Source organism: Leptosomus discolor, chromosome 3, assembly GCF_034619465.1.
Source record: "Leptosomus discolor isolate bLepDis1 chromosome 3, bLepDis1.hap2, whole genome shotgun sequence".
Lineage (NCBI taxonomy): Eukaryota > Metazoa > Chordata > Aves > Leptosomiformes > Leptosomidae > Leptosomus > Leptosomus discolor.
The window spans coordinates 68,922,671-68,949,153 of NC_141393.1; the positions used below are offsets into that span (position 1 = coordinate 68,922,671).

The 26,483-nt window shown below is 42.6% G+C and overlaps 1 protein-coding gene across 1 annotated transcript in view; it reads right to left on the reverse strand.

The window, feature by feature from the left end:
• ACBD6 (acyl-CoA binding domain containing 6) overlaps positions 1–26,483 on the reverse strand; it is an 87,914-nt gene that overhangs the window by 37,403 nt on the left and 24,028 nt on the right. Inside the window, exons 4-6 of the mRNA XM_086462961.1 lie at positions 24,418–24,500; positions 13,812–13,917; positions 6,904–6,993 (exon numbers count right to left, since the gene is read on the reverse strand). Coding sequence (XP_086319087.1) covers positions 6,904–6,993; positions 13,812–13,917; positions 24,418–24,500 — 279 coding nt within the window. The remainder of the gene's footprint in view (positions 1–6,903; positions 6,994–13,811; positions 13,918–24,417; positions 24,501–26,483) is intronic.

Genomic DNA, 26,483 nt, shown 5'->3' on the forward strand with positions numbered 1-26,483 from the left:
CTTTGCAGGCAATGTTGCACGCGTACTGCCGGAGCAAGGGTGCCAACTGCTCTGCTGCACCAGCAATGAAGCAATGATTCATATGTCTACAGGGAGCAGAAGAAACAAAGACTGTACATGCCAAGCTGGAAAACGGGAAGAATCAATGCAAAAAAGCCCAGCCTGCACAAGCGAAAGGAAACATATCATCATTTGTACAACCTACAGTTTGTGTTGATGAGGCTTGAGGTGTCTTCAGAAGCTGAAGAGCAAACCAGGGATAAATCTCTGCATCTCCTAGCATATACTTAGAGCTGCAAATATTTTGCAAATGTTTCTGCTGAAAGGGACTTTTCTCCCAGTAGGTAAAATCAGCATCTGCTGACTGGTGACCATTTAACATTCAACCTGCTGCCAATCTACATTCCACAGAGAGACCTGCAGGAGAGACATGGAGCTGTGCCACTTCTAATAACTGTGTGACTGGCACCATGTCAATGCTTTAATGTAGAAAGCTACCCTCTGTCACTAAGCAGATCTCTCCTTTCTTTTGGCTAATGGCTTTCACACCCATTGGCAACAATGTCAAGACTGAAGGGGTATGAGCCTGCAGAGTCTTCTGAGATCTGCTTGGCAAAGCTGACTACAGAAATATTGAGACAGTGGCAGGGGGGTATAAGGAAAGAATTGTGGTTAATAATTCTGCTCTCATTGCTTTGCTTTTCATCTCTATTTAGTGTCTTCATCCATTTGCCACTGTACCTTCCTACTGCAGCAATGGTCAATTCAGCAGTACCTGTGACATCATAGAATCATAGAACAATTCAGGTTGGAAAAGACCTTTGAGATCATCGAGTCCAACCATCAACCCTGCTCTACCAAGTACACCCCTAAACCATATTGCCAAACACCATGTCCAAACGACCCTTAAACACATTAAGGGATGGTGACTCAATCACCTCCCTGGGCAGCCTATTCCAATGTCTGACAAATGTTTCAGTGAAAAATTTTTCCTAATACCTAGCCTAAACCCACTCTGGTGCAGCTCCAGTCTGTTCCCTCTTCTTCTATCATTAATTACCTGTGAGAAGAGACCAGCACTTACCTCTCTACAATGTCCTTGTAGAGAGCAATAAGGCTCCTCTCAGCCTCCTTTTCTCAAGACAGCAGCGCACTTTGGCAGCTGGCATCCTTCCTACAAGTGTGTTTGCCCCGATCAACTTGCAGCAAAGGCGGTGGGCTGCATGGGCACACACACATATTCACTGGGGAGGGGGAAAATTGTGTAGATACAGCTTGTGGCTTCTGGTCCTTGGTCAGAACAGTCAAGATGCCCACACTGATTTCCTCAACATGTCCCTACAGATACAGAAAAATGAGGGCATGACCTATATTCACTGCAGAAGGCAGGGAAGGGATGCAGGTTTGCCGAGACCAGCTTCATTTTTAAAACATCTACAGAATGCCTCCAACACACACGGCCCATGCAGATGCTGAAGCAGTTCATATTCTTGCTGCAAAATCCAAATGAATAAGACTGAAAAGAAAAAAAACAGGCAATGACAGGCAGGCAAGCAGGCCTGACTCTTCCTTGTTTCTTTTTATCCTATATAGACCAATCCTTTTAGAGTCAGACAGGAAAACAGAAAAAACACACAAATAAAAAAACCCCAATAGACACCAATCTTAGCAATCTTCGACATATCCATAATTTCTACTTCATTTTTAGCTAATGGTGGAAATTAGTCTTTGAGTAGTTGATAAAAATCAACCTGTCTCTGCTGGGTTAGTACCATGATCTGTGGCCCAGCAACTACTTCTAGTACAATTGATTTTCCTTTTTGGCAACCAATAGGCCAGTCAATAATAATGTTGTTTGAGAAGGATTGAGTCATGAGGGAGATGAACCCTCCCTGCCATTTATTATGTTTGTATTGTCTTCATTTGAAAAGATTTTTTTTTTTCCCCAACGAGGATGTGAGTGAAGGTATTACAAGGGGATGGCTACTCCACATCTCTTGACTCCAGAAGCCCTCTGACTCACAAGTGTGTTAGCATGCAAATAGAGAGGAGGGAAGCGGCTGTCTGCTAGAGGTGTGTGGCAGGGGACTGGGAAAAGAGACAAGCTAGGGAGGCAACCACACGCCTCCTGCTATTCTCTATATCTTTTAGAAAAAATAAAAATCCCAGCTAATTCAAAATCACATGCTGACAAGCACAACTTCAGAGAGCTGTGCAGCCTTGTGTGAACTGGTACAAGATACAGATACAATATTGGCACTAAAGAGCAACCAACTCTCTGCAGACAGCACAGACACTAGGTGCTTTTCACTGAAATTACTGGTGTGTATGAATGAATAAAATAAAATACACATACACCAGCAACGGATTTCTTAACCTGATGGTTCTCAAGTTTCCTTCCCAAACCCCTGAGGGTCCATGGGTGACCATTGAGAACTTGTTGACAAGCTGTTTAGGGTCCAGGACAGTGATCTGCACCTTCAGTAGGAAAGCGAAAGGTCAGCAACTAAAAACTGAAGATCAGTTACAGCTCTCTTCATCCTTGTAGTCTCAATTATAGTACAGTTTTGGCATACACAAATGATTACCATACCATTGATAAGCTGATTAACAGAACCGCATAATGATGTAGTTTAAAAATCATAAAATAATATTTAGGTACAATTTTAACTCGGCTGCTCTACCAGCTAGATATGTACACAGCCCTTAATTATCCCGCATGTCAAGTGATATAGCTGCACTTACATCTAACAATATTTATTTTAAGACTTGTTCACATGGTCAGACAGGTTTGAAACGCTTTTTCAGAGTAAGCTGATCTGTGGCAACCACTCCAGGATAGTTCCCCATGCGTTCCCAATGGCACACTCCGAATGCAGAAATTATTATTTTGGAGCAGAGAATACCCACAAGTGAACAAGTGCGGCCACTGCAAGTCCAGGAGGACAGTCTATGGTCTACTGTTTTGATGTTAAAAATGACAGATGCCATTTGTCCTTCTCTCTCTCACTGGACAATTACTATACCATGATGCCCTTTATCTTTCTTAAAACAGCACTAGTAATTTGTATACTTGCAACGCTCCCTGTGTAGGATGAGCAACCATGCGAGGCTTTTGCACCAGAGCACAGAATCCTCCTTTTCAAGCTGCTTTACTTGCCTTGCTGTTGCAGAAGCAGGTGACCTGACTTAGACTCTGCTCCAAGAGCACTCTTCCACCTAACAGCACTCTTCCACCTAACAGCACTGAATTCACTGTGCCTAAACTTCCCCATAAATACGCTAAAGGGGCTCCTCTGAAACCTGGCTGAGCAGCACCTCATATCCAGGAGCGAAGCCAAGTTCTGCTGTCTCCTCCACACTGGCATTGCACCACCAGATACAGTAAGGACGAATAATGTCTCTGACCAGGCCAGTTCGCTGCTTCTGGCACAGGCAACACTGAGGGTGCCATAGCACAGCTGCAGGGGAGCGCAAAGCTGGGGTGCAATTCCACATGGCTTGCATTCAGTGCCTCCCCTGGCTCCAGAAAACAGCCTTTCCGAAGCCAGAGAAAACATTGCAAGGAAAAACTCTTCCCATAGGGGAAAAAGGTTTTCCTTTGTGGCTCATCCTCTGCAAGGAAAACTTATTCATGTCTTCATATATTTTAAAGCTAGAAATGGATATTATAATCATGCTGCCAAGCTCCTTCATAACTGTTATGTTATGAATATACTCCCCTTCCTTTCACTTCATCACTCAAAATCCTACATTTTGGGAAAACAGTTCCAGTGGAAGGAGGCTGTTTTCAGATTGAGCCCCAAGCTTTGGGTATTTCCATCCAGCAGAGCTCTAAAATACCATACCACCACCCACTTTGAAATGGCCTCTGGCTACGAAGATTTAGGTACTTCAATTACACAAACGCCCCTTTTCAACAAAGTAGAGAAGCCTGTTGCCTTTCTGTATCCCCTCGACCATGGCAATTGCTTACCACCTCTTTTCAAGCGTGCTATTAGAGCTAATTATGAACAATCAGAGAACACAATTGCTGCAGATTTTCAGTGACATTAGCGAACCACCCTTTTGAAACTCCAGCACCACTGTTTAAAACAAAAAGCACAAGTGATGGACCACTGCAGTCCAGGAGTGTGTGGTTATTCCGAGAATTAAAGCGGTTTTGAGCATGCTACATGAATGAGCAGACCCAGGCGACCTCTCCTCCTGCTCCCAACAAAGAGCAGTAAGTTGACTCTTGCAGAGCCTTTTGATCCAAAGACTACAACTACTTTCACAACAGACAGTACAAAGATAACTAAAATAAGGAAGCAAAAAGTGAGTAAGGCACATCTACAGTCACAGTGAACTGGTATGACTTGCTCCAGGTCACCTAGCAGAGCACCATTGTCACCATCTGCTTAGGGCAGCTAAATCCTTTAGCACATTCCAAGAGAGCCAAGATGGAAGAGCATTTATTAAAAAGGTAATAGAAGAGCGCATAAATCTGTCATACTGTTTGACTAACTTTGTAGAAGCATACTAAAACACAGGCAATTTTAAAAAAAATTGGTCTATAACATTTCTGTCCTTCACTACCTGCTCATAACCCTCAATCCCTAATTTATCTCTCTATGCTTCCTGCATGCAGGTGCTGCTGCAAATTGAACAAGACGGAGAACCACCTGGTGGAAACTGCAGAGGCTGCTTGCACACTGGGCTCTGGCAGAGGTGCTGCATGCAGCCTGTGAAGGGAACTTCTACTGAGAGCACATTGCTCTGAAATAACAGTGCCACTGGTTCACGTCACCAGATATTCCCTTACATTCAACCCACCATTCTTTATAGCCTACATATTAACATATGTATACATTTGGTAATGTATAATAGCAGGTGCTGCGGTGTTTGTGTCCTGTTAGGAAACTAAAGTTTTGCCCTCTCCCTTTTTCTTCTGGTGGCTCTTAAAATTCCTTCTGCTTTTGCTTTGGATGTGCATTCTTACAAGGTAAAGGTCAAAATAAATAAAAGAGAGAAATAAACATTAGATCACAAAGTCTTGAAATGTTATTACAATTTATATATGGCTGAGAATGAAAATACGTCTGCTTTCTCTGGGAACACACCTATGTGCAAACAGAGACCTTTATAAAAAATTCTCCTTTATTACCTTGGTGAGGAAAAAAATAATCAAAGATTGATTTTCTTTTTATGGCTATTATTAACCTTTTGTTACTGGCCAAAAATAATCTGGTTAGAAAATGTGCAATACATCAAAAAGAAAAAAAAGAGAAGAATAATTTAACAGAAAATTAATGTTCAGGGAAAAAATGACTCTCTCTTCAGCCTTTTCTTCTAAGAGTCTAACTTTACCTCCAAAGAAACGAGACAAGCATCAAAGAGAAGTGACTTTTCAGACTGCTGCAGTGGTACAGTGCCCCAGACAGAACCATTTTTGCGGCTGCCAGGGTGAAGGGTATAGGCAGATGTCTGATCCGACTCCTCCCCTATTTCAAGGCAAAGCTGTTCCTATATGTATTTGACATGTCAATCACCAGGTGTGACTGAAAGGTGATGGTCTAGTCTGACAGTGGGGCATGCAAAGCCCCCCCCTTTGTACTGGCTCCACTACCCCACTGCTACATAAGGAAAAACGCCTATAAAATAAATCCCCAAGGTCTAAGCATGAAGATACGTGTCTCACCAGCTACTGCAGAGCCACGCTTCCTAACACCTATCTCACCTGCAGTTCCGCCCAGGCAAGGGCAAGAAAGACTTTTTTACAACAATTTCATGCCTGTGTAAATATCAACACAGCTCTTTGTAGCCTGTGAACACTACAGGTCTGCTGACAAGCCTTTAGATTGCAACTGTGCTTAAGGTCCATCTTTTACACATTGCTGAAGCATTTATCACAAGGCTGCTTAAGATCTCACCAGTAAGAGCTAGCAAATTTGTCAGCAGAGGTGTATCTATGTCCAAACCGGGCAGAAGAGCAAAGCCAAGAAACGCCACGCTGGTAAAGAGCAGTCAATCTTAATCTGACAGAATTATTTAACAATTACTTCCGAACACGATCACATTTACGCAGGTCAGCCCTTACTTAGAACAAGCTGACAAAAGTAGGAGTGTTGACTCATGAGCACAGGCAGACTCAAGCTGGCTGGCTGGAATGAGCCACTTGCAAAGCGGTTGCTGAACCAGCACATTCACAGCCTGGTCTATTAAGGTACCCTAAAACTACCGCTAGCTAAGCTCAGACATGTGGGCTGCAAACTGCAGTGGCTAAAAAGCTGCTTTATGTTCAGTTAAGTCAAATTGTGCTAGAAATGGTGACCCCCAAGGGGGTGAGATGGGTACGTGGGGATGGAAATGGCATAAACAGTTTGACTTTGCCCTCAGTCAGCACTGAGATCCTACTGTAGCTGTGTCATGCCTATCATGCTGTGACTGAAGCATCACCTACCCCCGTGCACTCTGCCAGAAACACTTATGGGATGCTTTTCTGCTAGGCAAAGTGGGATTCTCTTTCCATTAGTCCACAAAGTTCTGCTGAAAGTGTAGTGTTACAAAAAAATACGTCGGAGAATGCACTTGATGTAGGAAGTTACCAAACACCTCATATGCAGGAAATCCCACTTGCCATCAGTACCACGAGTCACACTGGAAGCCACAGCTAGGTGATCAAAAAACTTTAGTGCAGGGAAAAGTTTCAGCAGGAACTGAAAAGGCCCTATATGACTACATATTTCATGTAACTAAATTATGTTATTTTTCCCAGGTTACCTTTTTGGATATTCTTCTCTGTGATAAGTGCCCTGAGAAAACTTGCTATGGAGTTTTGGAAGAATTCAGTTTCACGTGAAACATTTGGTCAGGAGGCTACGTAACACATCAGTCAAATTCAACTTTTTATTCCATTCTTACCTGGCTGTTAACGTCAGCAGCATGCTGTAACAGTACTGAAACCAGCTCCTTGTGTCCTCTGTCACATGCCCAGTGGAGCAGAGCCCGGCCCTGCAATGTCCAGGAGAAAATTAACAAAGACAGCCAAAAAACCCCACAGAGAATCACAATCTTGCTATTAAGTACTGAGTACCAATAATAAAATTAACACAGACTTTTTAAAAACCCTACAATAATATTAGTATGTAACATAGTAGCGCTCCTGGTTTATTCCTTACAGAATAAGGCTAGAAATGTTAAAAGTGACACATAGTTCAATTTTTCATTAACTCTGCATCAAACCCACAAGCCAGCAAAAAAATTAGAGGGGAAGAGCAGCAAAGCATGAAAAGACGGACATAATTTGTTTTCATATAGAGATATGGGATTTTGACACCTCTGACTTTTCTGAGAGCAACAACTTACTGTAAGGATAAGATTTTCAGTGCTGCCTAAGTCCCCTAGACACCAAGCCCCCAAAAGCTCATTCCTCTGGCAGGTCCACAACACTCAACCCCCAGGCTCTGCCTCTGCTGCAACAGAAGATTAAAACTGGGCGTCTGAGCAGGCATCACTCACGACCATCCCCCTCTCAGCTCTGCAACACGGGCTGCTGCATCCATGCCTCCAGCCCCTCCCAAACCTGTGCAGTTTTCTTCCCACCTCCTTTCTGCAAGTCTCTGCACACCTGAAGTCTCTCTGCATGTCTCTGCGACAATGGGAGGGGATGCAATGGAAGTTCAGATCTTCCTGCCCTTCAAGGACATGGGAAGCAGCTTAGGACCCCTCTGAGGACTGACATGCATGTCTGAAAACCCAGCTGGCCTCAGAAAGGGCTATGGAAGCGGTGAAGTGAAGCCAAACATTTGGGGCTGGGTTCATGGGTGCTGCTCTGATTCTGGGCAAGAACAGACAAGCCTGTGAAAGGGAATGCTTTTTTTTTGCAACAGGACAACACAGCAGACCTGTGATACAGTTCCACACTTCAACAGCTCTGTGCTGAGGCTGCAATACTTATCTTCTTATAATGTAAAAATACATTCAAAGCAGTAACAGAGCCTTTTGACAAGCAGCTCTAAGACATTTTCTATGAACCACAGAAGATTTTATATATTGGCAACTCCAAAGAGAAAGGTAGTTCAAAGTAGGTTGACATGGAAGGTTTTCTTCTTTGTTTACTACATACACTTCGTAATTTTGACTTACTCTTAGTATCTGTGTCTCCTGATTTAGGACGGCACGTGGCACACTTGCAGGGGATTCCTTGGAAATCATCCCCCAAGCTGTGACACCGTCAGACCGACCTGTGTTTTCCAGTATGCTACACAAACAGTCATAGACCTTCACAAATGAAATCACTTAAATTAGCCCATGCCTGCTTACAAATCTCTTCACAGAGCAGTGGGGAACAAGGTGAGCAACTCATTTACCTGCTAATGGGAACCATGAGACAATTTTCCCACCCACAGTGCCAAAACAGCAGCAAGGGCAGAAGACACCTGCAACAGAAGCTCATGCTGCTTCTGCTAGATATTCTTGGGCAGGGCAGCAGAGGTAGAACATGATTTTGAGTAAGGAAATGCGATCTCAGACACAAGGCATTAAGCTTTTTAACACACTTTTTGACCCAGCAAGTAATTAATTTTTGTAACACATAATTTTAATGTTACACTAATTAACCTTGAAATAGAATGAATTTTCTGACAGTGACTTTCTATGGAAGCACTGACGACATCCATGGGCCATTTAATGATTAATGTTCTTGCACTCAACACCCGTATCAAAGTCTAAAAGGAGGAAAGAGTACAATTTAAAACAATTGGTAAACATGGAAAGATCTTTAACTCATGTTTAGCATCCTTAACTCATCTCTGGACTAGTAATTACTTAAGACCTAGGATTTCAGTTGGATAAATACCAACTTTTTTGTGCCACAGACATTTACTGCAAAAGAAAGAAGCACTATCTGCAGCATGCATGATAGCAATAACTGTTTCTTTATATATGTGTAGAGAAATAATATCGTAATTACACAAGTGTAATTATTGCGCAATTATATGACAAAATAAAGGTATTTCTATCCCTTATATAAAAATTCACATTAGTGGAGTTACAGATTAGTCGCTATTATATGTTGGTTTACATTTCTCTCTGGAGAGCAGAATCTCATTTTATTAGTGCTGAACTTGGCTGAGACCAATAAAGGAAAACCAACAGTTCAGGAGAGACTGTGCTGCCAATTCTGTCAGCTCAGGGGTACTGCAACACTGTGCAACTGCTCCCTTCCCATGACACTGGAAGGCTGGTTCTGCTGCAAATGTTCCCTTTCAAACAAGGCAAGAAACTGAAGCTTGATCATCTACAGTCATAAAAAATCTCCTTGTGCTATTTGCAGGAGTATGGATTTCAAGTCTTGGGCCAATTCCACTTTGGGTAATTACACTCTGCTTACCTATATATTTTCTCGGCAATTCTAAATGGATACAATATTTTCCAATTAGTGCCTTAAATGGCTCTGCATTGTAATTGTGCACTATTAAAAAGCTGACACGTTCCACCCAAGAAATGCCTGCATCCTTGCAGCATGCTACACCCTAAACACAGAGTGTAAGGGACTTTGGAGACCACCTGTGCAAGAGCACACCATTTAACGTAGAGGTAAAAATACCTGCAGAAGAATCTCAACCTACTTACAGTATAACAAAAAGCATTACTAAGAAACTTGTATTTAAAACAAGCTAAATTCACTACAGTTTGCATAGCATCAGGCAAATCAAAACACTCAGTTCTGGCTAACATTCTTAGGTAGCTATACAGCTACAAAGTCCACTTGTTTCCCATGTCTTCCTTAAAACAAAGCTTATCGATAAGACAAACTTCAACTGAATGTGCAATCCAACCCTTTGTATAGCATGGATATCACCTATGCACGTTGAAAAGTTCTCCAGTCTGCTCAGCTGCCGCTTTGTATCAGCCCATAACATGTGTTTGCATGTTTAAATAACATGGCAGAAATCTTAAGAGCCACAGATTGAGCTTTCCCAAAACACTTCCCATTAACCATTTCATTAAGCAGTGAGAGACTCAAAGCAACACAAATAATTTTGTATAGGAAAGCACCATAGCAGTAAGGTCTTGACTAAACGCAATCAAACATCAAAGTACTCCCTCCATGCAATTCAAACACACAACAGTTGTTGCAGAAGTTACTTGAGAGGATGCATTTTCCCCTGCCTTTGAAGTATTTAATAAAAAAAGCACAAAAATAGCCCCAGTGCACTAACCCTACCTCTTAAATCTTCTGCGCTTTGCTTGGATAACTGCTGCCAGCTTGGCCGGCTTCTACAGCAGTTTCTCAAGCCAACAGCACATCAATTTTGCTGAGCTCCAAGTCACAGGGTGTTCACAAACAAAGCACAGGACAGGGATTTGTCTCAGATATACCGAGTCTCAGCAGACAAACGGATAGGAATGATTTTCACATCAATTAGCCGGTGCAGAGGAAGAGGAGAACAAAGCCAAACTGAATGGATGTGCTACAATATTAAGCTATACTTCTAGGCATGATGTTTGCAGCTGTAATGCCTGTATAGCAATGAGAGCCACTCTAACTTGTGGCAAGTGTTTTATTACTGGTAGTTATGAACAGACACATATAGAACGGCTGCACTCCCCCATGACAGCAAAAACAGCGAATGGAAGGGCCGTTGTTGCAATTATACAGGTAAACTTCAGATTTGATCTGGAAGTCAATTGCTTTCAGAGCTCTGAAACATTTGGAGAAGTTCTTCTAACGGGAATAACCCTGTAATTCCAGAAGTATGTGATCCTTCTTCAAAGCCATCTTTCGCTCCTATCCTTTCCTTGGCAAGCTGGTACCAATTTGGCACTTACTGTCTGAAAAGCACAAGGACTGGGGACTAAGCAAGCACCATTTCAGATGTCTTTCATTAAAGTTTTGGCAAGGGCTTAAATACTGCACACAGGTAACATGTTTGTTTACTGAGATTTCTCCAACAATTAAAAAAAAATTTCTCTATCTACAACCTCCACAACCCTTGGCACAAATTACAAAAGCATCTCATCTAAGCCTTTGAGCAGTTTCTGGACTGTTAAAAGCTGAAGAAATATCGTTCTCAAAAAGGCAGCAAGCAATCCACACCACCAGGATGAGCCTGTGGCAACTTCACAGCCACAGTCCATTTCTTATTTCATTAGTCCTGCTGACATACGCAAGAGAAACGGGTTGTTTTAGTCTGTACTACTCCTAAGTGAATGCAAGCTATTCTGCTGAACTCTGGGCAATTTAGATACAGTAAATGGAACCTTGTACATGATTACTGTCATTAGATTATTTGTTTAATTCCAAATTGAAGTTTATTATATCCAAACTGTTAGCAAGTATGCTGGCTTGAATGCTAGATATGAAGATCTTTATTTCTTGTGGGGAGAAGACCACTTATGCTTTCAAAGTTGCCAAGTGCATCTAACCCCAGAGACTTCTGTCACCCTTTCTGAAAATCTTTCACTTTGGGTAAGTCAGCCTGTCCCAATTTCACATCTTTATTCTTGATTTGTTTTCTCCTTTTGCTAACTTATTTCAGGTTTGCACAAAATGAGGGGATACAATTAGATACAGTACTAACGCATCACAGAAATAAAATCTAAACACCTTACAGCCTCAGTCATGTCTTTATTGTATAAGGAAAGGCTGGGCCTAGCATCTTTGCAGTTTAGCACAAGACTATTTGATGCCTCAGTAGATTCTGTTTCATAAGAAGTTAACTCTTTGTCTGTATCCCTGCTGCCATTTTAAATTTATACGGATTTAAATCAAAGGATTGACAGCATGAGTTATGTTCAGAGGGCTATGAGGGGCATCTTTTGGATACAGCAGGATGTATTTATACAGTAACACTAAAATAGTTAATAAAAATGACAAGATTATGCTTGCATACACTTCACTCTACCAAAGGCTCGGTCTGGGTTATCTCATCTAAAATTGGTTCTAAAACTTCCATCACGATATTGGAAAATAAGCTGCCCTCCAGACTGTGAAGAACACATTTGGGTATGGAACAACATTGGTAATGGTTTCAGCTCCTTAACATAACATGAAGTAAATAGTTCTTCAGATTTTTCTTTTCATATGCTGCCTTTTTTTTTTTTTTTGACCAGTTAAGAGTCAAGCCTAAGAAAGCCAGCACTTGCCAAAAAAACAACAAAAAAAGTTGTTACTTCACTGTTTGAGCATTTGCTCGGGTAAGCCAAAATCACTGAGGCTGTGAGAATTTCTTCTACATGCGAATTTTGCACCAGTGGGAACCTTCCCATGAGCCCTTCACAGGTGGGCAGGGTTTTCGGCTCTTATCTGTGCTGAAGCAATTCCATACTCCGCAAAAGTCATGTGCTAATACCCATTAGTTCAGAAATAGGTTTTCTCTTCCATCAGAGACTCATGGATAATTCCCAAAGAGGATGTCACCTGGCAGTTTTCAGACCTGGCTCTAAAAATCTATGTTGTTAGAGCACAAAAATACTTCACCTAATATTTTGATTTTTTTTTAAAGCACAAAATTTCTTTGGCTGAAAATAAGCACATTTGTTGCTTGAACGTAAAAGAAGTTATAAGCTTCCGAACTACGAATATTGCATCTTGCCTGTGGAAATGAAGCAATGCTAACATGACGTTATTATACACTTATTGCAAGCGTGTGATCCCCAAAATGAGCTTTTATTAATGAAAGGACTCAAGCCATGTTCTGTGGGACTGCCCTAGACATCTACTTCTGTAACCTGTGATCGGCAGGAGGAGGGATGGAGCTCAGTAATGACACTGTTGCAGGAACTGTGTGGCACATGACAGTTTCAGTTCATTGAATTTATGATGTGAAATTCCAACCCTGATCATGAACACCCTCCCTCCTCTCCTCTGAAAATTAATCACATGAATTCCTGATTAATAATAAAAGGCCCTGCCATCAGCATTCAGAGCCCCAGCCGGGGCTGTCATGGCTCAGAGGGCAGAAATCTGCTTAGAGCTACAGGAGAACCCAACTGAATTTGTGGCGTCTCAGTCTATGAATGTGTAAGCACTTCATCTGTTCACTAAAACACAATGCGCTGGAAAGCAGCAGGCGAAAGTAGCTGTACATACGATAGAGCACAAGCAGGGCTAGGTGGCAGTATACAAGCATCGAAACCAAGGCGATAAAGCTGGTAGGGCTACCTTTCCTCAAGGATGAACAGGAAACTATTCACACCAGGTGTTTACTTTTACCAAGAAAAGGATCAAGCCAATTCACAATTTTAGACAGTTAAACATCTTTTTCTTGACGTTTCTGGCAATGCCTGTATTATGTCCCTATGGGGAAATGGTATTTTGAGTTTAATGAGCAGAGAAAGACTGGACGATGTCACTGTTTTTGTGAAGCTGGAAAGGCGGTGTCACTCATTTGCCCTGCACCTGGGAATGATGAAAAGCTGATGGCATGGCAAAAATCCTACTGCACTTGTAAACAGAGTTCATGGGTCAAAAAAAGGCGTTTCCCTCACTTCCTACTTTATTTGACCACATTTAGTGTATAAGGTGGGGAAAGCGGCTTTTCAGAAGATCTTATTCTGCCAGTGGCTGCTGGCATTGCTGAAAGTAACACAGAAAGTAGGTTTCTGATATGCTACAGCACAACAGTTAGTACATCCACACTACTGGAAATCCAGTGGAAAACTATTTTCAAAGAGATTATTCCTGCCTCAATGACCAAGCGTTTGTTCAACTGTTGTAGGACCTTGTTATAACAATCTCAACCACGGAATTCTGAAAAGGAGTGGCACTGAGTTAATACCCAAAACAGTTAAAAGATTGATGGTCTTTATCTTTTTCTCCATACCTCCTCATCTGTGACATTCACATCCACTTTTTTTGATCGAATGGCTTTGGTTACATAGTCTATGTTGTTTTCTCTGCAGAAATCAAAAATGTTCTTGTCCTCTTCCCTATTCAGGAAACAAAAGCAAAAGAAGCACTGTGTTACTGCAGAACACAAAGGCCACACGGACATCACATGCTCTAACTTTGCTACAGACATTTCAATACTATCACTGGACTGAAACACACACCTAGTATTGCACATGCAGAATAATATGTTTTTTCCCAAGTTAAGAGACAGAAGATACTGCTTCCTAGAAAACAAAGGTTGTTTTTAACAATACTATGCCAGGACAAAAGTCAGCTTACACCTGTGAACTGGCATAAGAAGTCTATAAACGTAGCCAGCAAAACCCACGTTCAAGTCCTGGTATAAATCACTGCAATCCCACAGACGATAAAGCCTAAAGCTGCTCTTCTCCCTGCTGTACAAACCTGTAACAGCCACTCTGGGTCAGACCAAAGACCCTTCCGACATCATCCATCTTAGACAGCAGTCACTAACAGTGGCTTGGAGTAAAAAGCAGAAGAAACAGGACATGCACAAAGCAATCTGTCCCTGGTTGGATCCTCCCAGCTTCAGAAACTCAGTGGCTTAATTTCTGTAGCTAGAGGCTGCATCCAGGTATTTATCAGCCTTCTCCAGGTCCTTTTTTCCACTCTTCTGCTCTTTAACCCAATTCATACTCTTGGCCTCTCTAAAGAAGAAATCTGCAACTTAGTATTCTGTGTGTGAAGGGGTGAACAGTGGGCAAGTACTTTCTTCTGGTGGCTTTAAAACAGGTGCCTGCTATTATTGGGTACTCTTTGTTAAGTAATTGTCTGAGGATTTGTGAAATCTTTGGTGTCTGTCTTGGAATTTGGCCTTAGTTTTTTGTCTGTGGGTTTTTGTTTTTTTTTTTTTTTTTTTTTTATTCACCAGTCTGCAAGTGACCCAATTGCACTCCTCCTTTTTGCACTGAGTTTTAAGACAAAGCTTGACTGTGATCTTTGCTCAGAGCAGCAGGTTGGTGTATGCAGAAGGACCAGCATGTGTCTGTGCCAGGACGCCAGCGTGTGCTCACTTAGGCCTGCTTGCAAGCAGAAAGATCAGGTTGTGGTGTCACAGCGCTTCTGTTGCGCCTATAACTTCTTCTAGAGCTAAAAGCAATACCCTGGCTTGAGACACAGTAAAATTTCTGTTCTTAACAGCCAACCAAACATAACATCTAATGAAGTTAAGACCTTTCACAGATTCTTAAAACATTACAGAAGAGCTTAGTATGAGTGACTGGAGCTACAGTTGTGGCGATTAAAAAAGCAAGTGTTATGAATCTTTAGCAAAGGGACAGAGCAGAACCAAGACACTTTCATCTTGCTGTATAAATCTGCACTCACATATCTAATGATGGGAAGTTACTGATAACAATATGGCTGAGAAAGTACATCTCTCCTACTGTCCACGCTGGTATGCCAGTGGAAAATTACTTAATCCAACACAGACAATTTTTCTGCGGAGATGGGTCTACGCCATACTAGCATGAGGCGCCTTTACAATAATGCCTTTAGGTATAGATACACTGATACAACTGTGTTGCTAGTAAGGAGTAAAGAAAAGTGGTAATTGGTTTTCTAGAAGTAAACCAAAAGCCCACATACTATGCTCTTTTTCCAGATTCCAGATGAAAACTACGGCTCAAATCAACCCATAAGCGTTGCTATGGGATTTGGCAGCTTCACAAGAGTCAAACACAAAATATGCCTCCCATGACATCCCTGGTTTTCAAATCGCCTTACCTTAAGGCACTCTGGATGTTCAGCAGAACTCAGACCTGACAGCCTTAAAGGAAGTTCCTCATAAAAACAGGAGGTTGCTGGAGCAGGTCAGACCTGGTTAGGGAGGTCATCCTGCTGCGGGCCTTCTAGGCAGAGGAGAACAGGCAGGAGAAATGCAATGGGGCAGTTTGAGAACAGATTCCCCAGTGTTGAAAGGCAACAGTACTCCTCCTATTCATCTGCACTGCTCTTGACCCTCATAGGCTGAAGGATGTCAGGGCAAGGAAGAGTAAAATCTAAATGTTATTTGCATTTCTGAGCAATGGGTTAAAAAGAAAAAGAAATGCTCTTTGACCTACAGTCCCAAAAAAAACCCTGAAAATACCAATGCCACCAAGACCGTGTCCCCTGCTCCTACCAGGACAGGCAGAGCTCTATGACAACTCTGACTTCATCTTTTATTGTTGCGCATCTAGGCTATTAAGTTACACTCTAGTTCTTCAGACCTCAAGCATCTCTTTCCTGCCACAGTCCCAGTAAAAGGTGGGGAAAAGTGCTGATACTCAGCTCCAGCAGCAGAGTGCTGCTTTCTCTACAGAAGTCACTTCCTCTGACCACTCTCTCACCCTGGTCCTTTAATAGCACTGTTCCCCTGCACATCACCCCTATTCTTTTAATGCGAGCAGTCCTTTCCAACAACAGAGTTGCACCTTTCCCATAAAGACCTGGGTGTCGCACAAGATTTTACACTCCATGTTTAGACATACGGACACTACAGAAGTCTTCCAGTTTCTCAAGTAGTATCTCATGAACTCATTCGTTTGACGTCTTGTCTGCTCACTACACACAAGCTCCTGGGAAACAGATGACTACATGCTTTAGATGCAATGACTTTGAATTCTGGGCGGAAAAAAAAAAGAATCTCATGGTGGGATTAGAAAAGGCAAAAGCTTATATTGCTCGAGATGGAGCTTGGCAGATTCATGATGGAGGTCATGAGACACGCCTGCCCCTACTAACAAGGGCTGATTTGATATGCTGGGAAGTCCCCCCAGTCCTACCTTGTTAGCCCAACCTCTCAAACACACCCTTGGCTGCTGTAACCAGCCTTTCGGGTGAAGCTGCTTTTCAAGCAATACTGTACAATAACTTGGTTCCAGCAGCTTTTTCCCCACTGTATGGCCACACACACTTCATTTATTACAGATGACTTTCTTCCGTAACACCAAAGCAGAGCCCAGTCTCTCGCTAGAGAAGCCCACAACCATCCTCAGTTACTCCTGGACGATTTTCTGTGCCACAGCCATGAGCTCAGGCTGTGCCCTCCATCCCTGTCAGTGATGCTACCCAGTCAGCCTGAACACCAGCATCTCCACACGCTGCAGAGCCCAGGCAGCTCAGCCCTGCCAGACCTTGCATGGCAGTACCAGAGGTTCCAGAAGATACATGGCAGCGATAAAGCGACAGACTGTGCTCCATGGGGAGCATGCTGCAGGGTCTGCACCACTGGGGAAAGGGCACATTAACTTTGTCATACCAAAACCAGGCAATCTTCCTACCACAGCCTCCAGACAAGACTTCTTCAGTCTTATCCTCATTATATTCTGTAAGGGGGCAATGACCTGACACAGCTATTTGGATATGATTTCACTTTTTGGAATAACCACATCTGCAAATGCTCTATATATCCCTCTTCCAAAAAACCACTTTTCTTTCAGAAGTCTCTACAATGGAATTAATCCAGAATACCAATTTCCCTACCTGAAGATAAGGTTTCGAGAAATTTCACCTTTATACTCTGCATTCATTTCTCAAGCTTTAAACCATTCCTCTCCTCCTGATACCCTCTTAAAAAAAAAAAAAAGCATAATAGTCTCTCCAACTTTTCTATAAATGTTAACAAAGAAACAAGCCCTTTCCTGAATAGATTCAAGGGAAGTCCATCCATACAGTCGTAACAGAGGTTATTTTACCTGCAAACAAAATACCACGTGAAGCTGTATGCCAGATGTTTAAAACAATTTGATCTAGTTGCATGCCAAAACCAGGAAGTGAAACTGAGAAAAGAGCTCAGGGTAGTTAAAACCAGATTTTTGGAGGATCAATATGAGAGGAAAAAGCTCCACTTGAATGGTATGAATGGAATACAGACAAGTTACTGTTATTTGCTGACTTTGCATTCAAAACCAGAGAGAACAAGAAAGAAACACAGCTTTAAAACCTTGCAAGTCAGGGTTTTTTTCCCTCTTTATTTTACATGTGTGTACGTGTACATACTGAATAATCCTGCCAGTGTAGTAGCTATACAAAAACAAAAACGATGCAATGCTTTTATCAGACCAGTTCCTAGCAGGAATTTGCACTCCATGTAAAACTAGTAAGAGCCAGCAGGAAGGCCCAGAAACCAGTAACCACCTAAAACCAAACAGAAGCACAACAGAAATACAAAAGTAAGTGACACTGCAAAGACATTGCTCAGGTAATGGGGGTGGGGGGCAGGACGGGACACTCTCACACGACCCCATAGCATTTCTATGAGTATTTTCAGAAAAATACAAATTTCAATAAAAATACAGCATTCAAGACATCTTCAGATGGGAAAGACCATGAAAGTCAACCTAATGGAGATGTGCACAATTATTTAAAACCTGTAGCTGAAAGGAAGACTCAGATGCAATTTTGTTTCCATGTCAGATTGTGCGATATACAAGCATCGGCTCTTTTTGTTGAGCTAAAAGGGAGTCTTCAAGACAGAGACCACCTGACTGTCAGTAAAGGCAGTGAATGCATTTACATCTATTTCCCGAGGATGGCCAAAAGGGTTTTTCTTCTCCATTGCTGGCATGTGTTCAACCCCCAAAGCTATTTTCTTCTGCTCTTCCCCATCCCCAGTAAGAGGTGCTGACTTAATGTTGAGCTGAAGCCTATCTGTTGCCTCCAGGTAACAAGTGGGCAGGTTTTTCCACGCTTGAATAAAAGGACGTGGAAAAATATTTAAACCAAGACATCTCTCCCCAAGTTTGGAATGCTTCACAAGCCTTCCTCATAAGTGGTCCAAAACACAGGTATTGACCCAACAGTTTTTAACCAGCTCATGGAAAAGATCTGCTGCCAGTTAACCAGGCTTCTTTTCCTTGCTCAGAGTGCTGTAAACTTCACTGCTTTCTAAAGAGCAACTAGACTGCCACGAAAAAGGGCACAGAAGAGACTTGAAATTCAGATATGCTACCCTCGCACAGAAAGCATCCTCCAGGTATGCCCCGTCCCCTTCCTCCCCCCTCGCAGGTTACCTCCAGCACAAAGCTCTGGGCAGAGGGCTGCCATCGGGTGCTACTTTGGGTGTCCGCTCCCCTTTTCCCGGAGCTGGTCCAAGCCATGTCCCAGTGGACCCGCTGCGGAGTGGCCCCGGGTGCTGCTAACAGGTGGCTTTGCCCGTCTGCTTGGCACGGCGCTGCCGGGCGAGCGGGAGCGCGGTGGAGCGGAGCAGGCAGCATGCGGGGAGCCGAGAGACGCTCGCAACACTTACTGTTTATGTCAAGGCCCACGGCCCCCAAGGGACCCATTTTCACATAATCTATAATTATCTCTTCGCTTTAATCGCCTCGTCACTTCTGAGGCTCTCCTGGGCACAGGAAGAGGAAAAGCTCATTAACTGAACCTTTTCTCCTCTCTCCAGCCACCCATAGCTTTTAATTGCTTGGTGTTGTTATTATCTATCAGTGCAACTGGGATCATTTTCATAAGAAAGGGTGGTGTGAGGGAGGGAGGCAGGAGCGGGTCCCTGAGGTATGCACCACAGACAAACCTTTGCTTTCTCAATTATTTATGCCAGCTGAGGTTTTACAAGCTGAATAAATCCATAACTCAAGTTTATTCCGAGCTGGCAGGCTGTCCCAGGGGAAGTGTTGCCCACTTGCCGGCACACTTGCGAGCCGTCCTCCGAGAGCAGCCAGGACATAGCGAGACATGTGTCATCCAATTCCCCACCCGTCGTTGCGCCGCTGCACGCACTTCAGTAGATTAGCGGCAGCACCGGAGAGGAGGCAGCCGTGAAAACCCCAAATAGGAGCTGCCACCAAAGGATGCTCTCTCCCAAAGGGAAGGCAGGCCTGAGCCAAGGCGTCCCTTTGCACAACAAAGCCAAGCCCCAAGGGTCACCGCTCTGGGGACAATAAAAAGCAGGGGAAGCAATAAACTTGGCAATCATCTTTAAGTCGGGGACTTGCCTGCTAAACATCACCAGAAGAGCATCCATTTCTAAATAACACTGACCTGAAAAAAACCCAAACCCCAGCTGCCTGGACCCGCAGGTGTTTTGTTTGAGACCTGCCACGGCTGAGCACCCTGCAGGCTGCTTGGGATCCACACAACCAGGAAAGCTCCTCCGCAGGGACTGCACAGCCCAGCGAACGACTGATATCTGCAGCACAGCCACCCAAACACACACAATACCAGCACAAGCCCATAATTCCCAACACTGCAACGATGCTGGCTCCCACATCTCTGCAGCTTTGTGCTCATTTCCAGTGCTGATGTTCCCGAAAGCAGGGCTCGAGGGAGAGAACAAAACCCCAACCATGCTCCAAAGCGCTGGGCTCATCTCAAAAGCTGTCGCCGCTCCAAAGCGGCATCCTTGCCATGGATGCTGGAAGCAGCTCTTTAAAATTCAGCAGCCTTTGTGCCTGACCACACGCAGCGACCTCTGGTATTTTCTGCCAAAACAGTTCATTTGTCTCGCACAACAACTAATCAATTCCTGGGGCCATCCATCACGGGGGCTCGTGCAAGCCGGCCTGGCAGCGGGGCCAGATGGCAGCTGCGTTAGCGGGATTAATACAATTCTGATAGATTACACGGCACCAGGCAGGCTCCCAAATACGAGGGGTGCCCGCTCTGCACCCCAATCCTAAATGGAGCAACACTCATGACTAGAGTTGCTCCAAGCATTATGGGAAAGGCGGAAGTTTCTACTAGAAAAGGGGTTCTTCAGCATCCCTCGGGATGGCAGTAGCGTAAAGCATAGCTCAGGGAGGCCACTGTGCCAACCAGTGAATGTCATTCCCATCCCGGCATGCCGTGTGGAAGCAGCCCATGGCAGAGTGCAGGAGGGCTCCTCCAGTGGAAGTGGAAAGAGACACGGACATTTGTCAACATTATTTCACATTCTCCATCTGCCAAGTCAAAGCTTTCATTTGCTGGAAACACTTACAAAACTGCCTCCCCCTCACCCCAACTAAAAAAAAAAATATTGAAAAATAACTTTAAAGTTGGATTTCCAATTCTACGCTGTTTTCACCATCTCCCTGAGTTTGTGTCTTAGATTAGATTTATATTGGTGACACAACAGTCAGCCTCATCTCACTGCTCATTTCCCACGTTTATGAAACTGTAATTATAGCTATTTGATCATGAAAGAGCTCAACTACTACTGCTTTTTTTCTGGTAATAAGAGCAGAAAAGACACAAAGCTTTATGTAGCAGTAAAAAACCCCACCACTATACCCAGCCAGAAATCACAGACAACTTCTAAATATTTCCTTCCAGGGGAACCTCCATGTCCCACCATCAGTCCCACCAACCAGCATGCACTATTTTTATGTAATGCCTGAAGTGAGATAAGTGATTTGCAGAGAAACACAGAGGCAGAGCACTACGCTAATACATCCTGCAACTGCTCCCCATTAGTCACTGGGGGTACTTGAGCACTTTATTGCCAGGGTTTATTAATGACTCCTAATTGATGACCAGTGCCCAGCACCCCAAAGTAAATAACTGCTACGCCACATTAGCTCAAAAGACCTTCTCCTGATTTGAGGATTGACCTATGAACACACGAATTGCACTGATTTAGCTGAATCTCTCTAAATTGATTTAATTAGATCGGTATAACCTGTTTCTATGGATGCTCTTGAGTTTATTTGTAATCAGGGCAATGTACTTCTGTGAGCTAGACTGACTATTTTTCTATCTTGTTCTCAAAGCAGAAACATTTGAGATAATTAGCAATAAGGCAAAATCAGCCCTGGCACCATCCCAGTTCCTCCTACTTCTGATCCACCTGACTTTAGAGTACAGTATAGTAACTCCACTTTGTCCCACATTTACAGATTTGCATCCTAAACCCCAAGCATGTCATTCCACAAAAGGAATGTAAGCATTATTTATGCATTATTTTAGACACTCAGTTGAAAGCAATGGCACTGCTGCTTTGCTTGATAATTTACTGCTGATGATAAACTAATGGTTTACACTATTTAAAACAAGATCTCTCATCTTCCTATTATGTAGCAGCAGCTTGGAGAAAGTTAATTGTTTGATAAACCATTCAAAAGCCTCTGGTAAGAATAAAGTGAATCTGCTTCGGTGAACCTTCAAAACGGTGTACCTGCATTCTCGTCTGTCTCCTGGTGCAAGGCAAAGTTGTGACGATGCCGGGCTCCAGATAAATTAGACAGCCTTCTCCTGCCTTTGTATCAGCAGAATCCTAAAGGGCATATGGTAGGCTGTGTTTGGCAGAGTAATGCCTGCTGAGAAATTGCTTTCAGCATTCTGTCATAACCCAGGGCTGATGAGGACTCGAGTTTCAGCTTTTAGTAAACAAGTTTGTTGTTGTTTTTTTTTTTTTTCTTATTCTGGGCTTCCTTAATATCATCCTATAACTAGAAAATACTTATCCTATCAACAGCCCTGGGATACAGGCTAAAGTGGTTTCATTTATATTTCAGTTTTTGCAAGCTTTTTGTGAAGCTTCAGTAGGCCCATCATAGACAACTGAGTCAATAAAATAGTCTGCAACGCTTCTTTTCTAAGACCTTAGGTTTTGAGGTAGCAGACACATACACTCTGAACTTACAGCATGGGACTTACCCATAACTATCAATGTGTTTAAGTTTATGCTGGCTCAAGCTATTATATTTTCTTTCCTCTTAAACGTTTTCATTTTCTTCCTCTACAGAGGATAATACATGGGCAACTGCACTGAGAAAGCTGAAGCTGTACAACTTGCATGTGGGTGAGATTATGACGACACTTGCTCACCTCCTATCTTGCAACTGGAGACATTGATGCTGGCAAGCCAAGCTATGCTAATGGACCGCATGAGTTTCCATTCTGCAGCACAGTCAGGAGACTTCATTTAACTTACTTTCAGCAGAATCACCCTATTCCAGCTGTGTCAGACTACATCTGCTACAGACTCATTTTGTAAAGACTACAGCTATGCTACACTAAACATACAGCACACATGTTCTTCATGGTGTGTTTACGGAGAAAAAAAAGTGTTTTCAGAGCTATATTTGTCTTCCAGTCCTGCACAAGTCATGTTCTCACGGAAATAAAAAAAATAGGACAACAAGACTTAGACTAGTCAAGCCGACCAGAACAAACTCAGTTTTCCTGTATATTGTGCTCTATTTCATATCCAAGAAGGGGCACAGGCAGTACTTGGGATAGCCAAGATTCTGAAAGCACTGTAGGACTGAGCATAGCTCATACTAAGCAGCCAACATTGGGCAGCACTGACATGCTCTACTCCTAAAAGAGCTCAAAGGGGATTTAAATCACAAGGTCAAACTATAAGATCAAGGATGTTGGCAGAGACCTACATTGACAGAGCAGGGAAGAAAAAAGGAGCTGGTGGCTAGCAGAAGTGCTATTCCTCAAACAGTGCGTTAAACCAAGGTCATACCTGACCACCTCTAGTCAAGGTCCAGGGGCAAGTTAAAGATGTGTTGGCTCTCCATGTAAGGCTACTCCTGGCCAACTGCTCCATCTCACTATAAAGCAGATTACAATACCGAGGGAAGTGCCCGCAGTACCGCCAAGCAGAAAACTGCCACCCTATTTGCCTACACAGGACAGCCACATCAATTTCTATCCAAGCTACTTGCAAAGAGTTTGCAGCCACCTGCTCAAGATTTATTTTTCATTAGTTTGTGACAAGTCAAAGAAATGCTATATTGGATTTTTAACACTTCGGGAAAGTTCTCAGCAAGCTTGGGAGGCTGTGTTTAGAGAAATCAGTGTTTACCTTTTAATTTCCTAGGACCAAAATGATGCAAGACATTCAGTAAAACAAATGGGATCACATACACATAAATGGGTGACTGCAACATGACAGCAAACATTGCTCAAAAAATTTAGTCTCCCCTGACTATTAATCTTAACTAAAAATATGATGTTGTATTCTGAAAGATCCTCCAGACAATCATTTAGGTATTTGAGTTAATATTATATCCATGATTAGTAGTCTGGAACAGTAAAAAACCAACCAAACAAAAAAACCCAGCTGTCCTTATTCAGTAGCTAATGTCACCTACCACTTGCACCTTGACAGTTTTTAAATAGCAGCCATTCTAGCTCAGTAAATGTGTTTCTGCTATGCTAGCTGCAGAAGCTAGAAAAAAATTAATTTGATAAAAGGTACAAACTCTCCCTGAAGGCAAACATTGTCCAACATTAAAACCTTCACTGAACAATCCTTAATGAATGTATTGGTAAAGAAATAACTATTTGAAAAAGGTAGTGTCTGAATAGCTTTCTATTAAAAATATCCAATATTACCTTTTTTTAGCAATATAACTGAAAAATGGGAAGCCTTGCCCTTCCCCCACATCTTGCGCTAGGGAAAGGTTACTACCTGGCAATGATACAGGCAGTTATTGATTTAAATGATTATGGACCTGAAAAGTTCTTTCCTGTCATTTATTATCCTGTTGTAGTTGCCACGACACTTGTGCAATACTAAAAAAAAGCTTAACAAAATTACACAAGAAAAATACTGGTTTTAACTGAAGTCCAGCACAGATAATCACCTGATTGTTTCTTCTTGATATAACGAGCTGACAACTGGGCCTCCAAATGCAGTTTTGCTTTCCCTTCCCCTCTTCTCTGTCATCTGAAAGAAAAAGAAAGATTGGTCCAGCATGTGCCACCCCTCGGCCATCTCACATCCCTGCCCCAGAGATGGGATCGGCCCTCTGGAATCCCCATCTTTATGGCAGATGGTACCCCACGACCCTACTCCACCCAGAACAGCTGGAAGGATCTCTCAGCAAACCGGATCAATGCTCCTCTGAAAGTGGCCCAAAAGGGTCACCCAAAACGTAGGCTTGGCCACCTCACCATCCTGCTCACAACAAGCCAAAGCGTTGCCTCCACAGCACTCCCAGCCATGGCCCCTTAGGACCCAAAAGCTGAGCCTCTGTGAGGCAGCATAATGCTATGTTACTAGATTGCAAAGCTTGCCTTTATAAATCTATTTAATATAGATTTAAAATTAAATTTTATAATGGGCAGCATTTCCAAATGATTTACTCCCAGGAACTCTAGGATTCTGAATGATTCCCACTGTAATAGAAATGAACAATTAGAATAATGATTGATCGATACGGAGCCTCAGGCCTACCTTTTCAAAAAAAACATCCTGTAGCTCGGGATCTTCGATTGGCTGACTTCACACTGATGCCAGACTTTCAGAAAGGGCTAAGTGCTTGCTGTCTGAAAGCCTGACCCTATTTTAAGGGTTGCAGGGCACCAGAAACCCTAACTCTAAGGGCATCTAGTATCTCAGTCTTCGGGTAAGCAGTCAAAAGCGGTTTGCAATTTGCAGCACTAATTCCTTATAAAACCAGCCCATGAATTGCAACGTGCTGTTGTCAATGGACAGTTCTGTGAATTTCTGTGACAAGAGATTATAAAACCCAGGGTGAATAAAATCAGAAGCAAACGGAAAGCCATCCCAACCACTAGCAGTCTCTCAGTAGCTGCGATACATTGCTGATTACACCAAAAAGCATTGCTGCCTCATCAGACTACTACCTAGAAAGATGTTGATTTTTTTATTATTATAACATGCTTACATTTGTTTTTCTTCTTGCTCCCTAGGTTGTTTTTGTTTTAAATCTATTTCCTGTTTCCCCGTAACACATTTACTTTGACATTCTCCACAGTCTGAGGAACCAGTTCCACCTTTCAGCTCTCCTGTACCAGCCCAAAGCCATAATATTTGGGTTTGCAGATATCACAGACATACTTCATAATAAGAAAAAATGGAAAAGAAATTGGCTTTGAAAACTGTTCACAGGCAAGTAGGCTTTCTCTAATTTAGAGTAAAAGACGTGAAGTTCTCCTTTCCTGAAGGGAAAGGGCTTCAGAGTCTTTACAGCGCAATGCCCCTCTTAAAAAAAAAAAAAAAAAAAACAACAAAAACTGTTTAGCAGAGAACCTTGCTGTCCATCAATTATTTCCACACCACTTAAAGAAAATTAATTTCAGATCATCTGCCAGTACACGCAAGAGTTATTTCTATAACATGAAGCTATACTCACAACCACTCCATCTTCTCTAATATTGAGGGACGGTGGTCATTCAACCAGTATCAGAAACCACAAAAAATTTTTAATCTATATTCTTTCATCTCTTCCCACTACAGTTTTTGGTTGTTGCTTTTTTTCAAAGTCAGAAACAACACTTGTGAAAATACATTTCATCTTTCCACAGGGCAGAAATTGTAAAACAGGTTTCTTAGATTAAGTTCACTTTCTTTGCACAACCAGTGCATTTCTACCAAAGATTAATCATGTTGATTGAGTACACATAAGGTCATTGGGAAACTTAGCGATAAAGGCTTTCCCAAAAAAGCTCAGGCAAAAACTTCTCGGGCTCTTAATCCATATACAGGTTACTTTGTCCAAGTAGCTTTTATCTCATCTCTTTCACATAGAAATAGGTAACTCAATATTCAATTTATGAATGTTGAACCAAGCTTATTTCATCACAGTCCTCAATATGTAGAATAAGTTTATGAAAAATGTACAGGAAGAGTATCAGCTATCCTCTCAGGATTTAATATGCACCTCTACTCTGCAAAGACATGAAA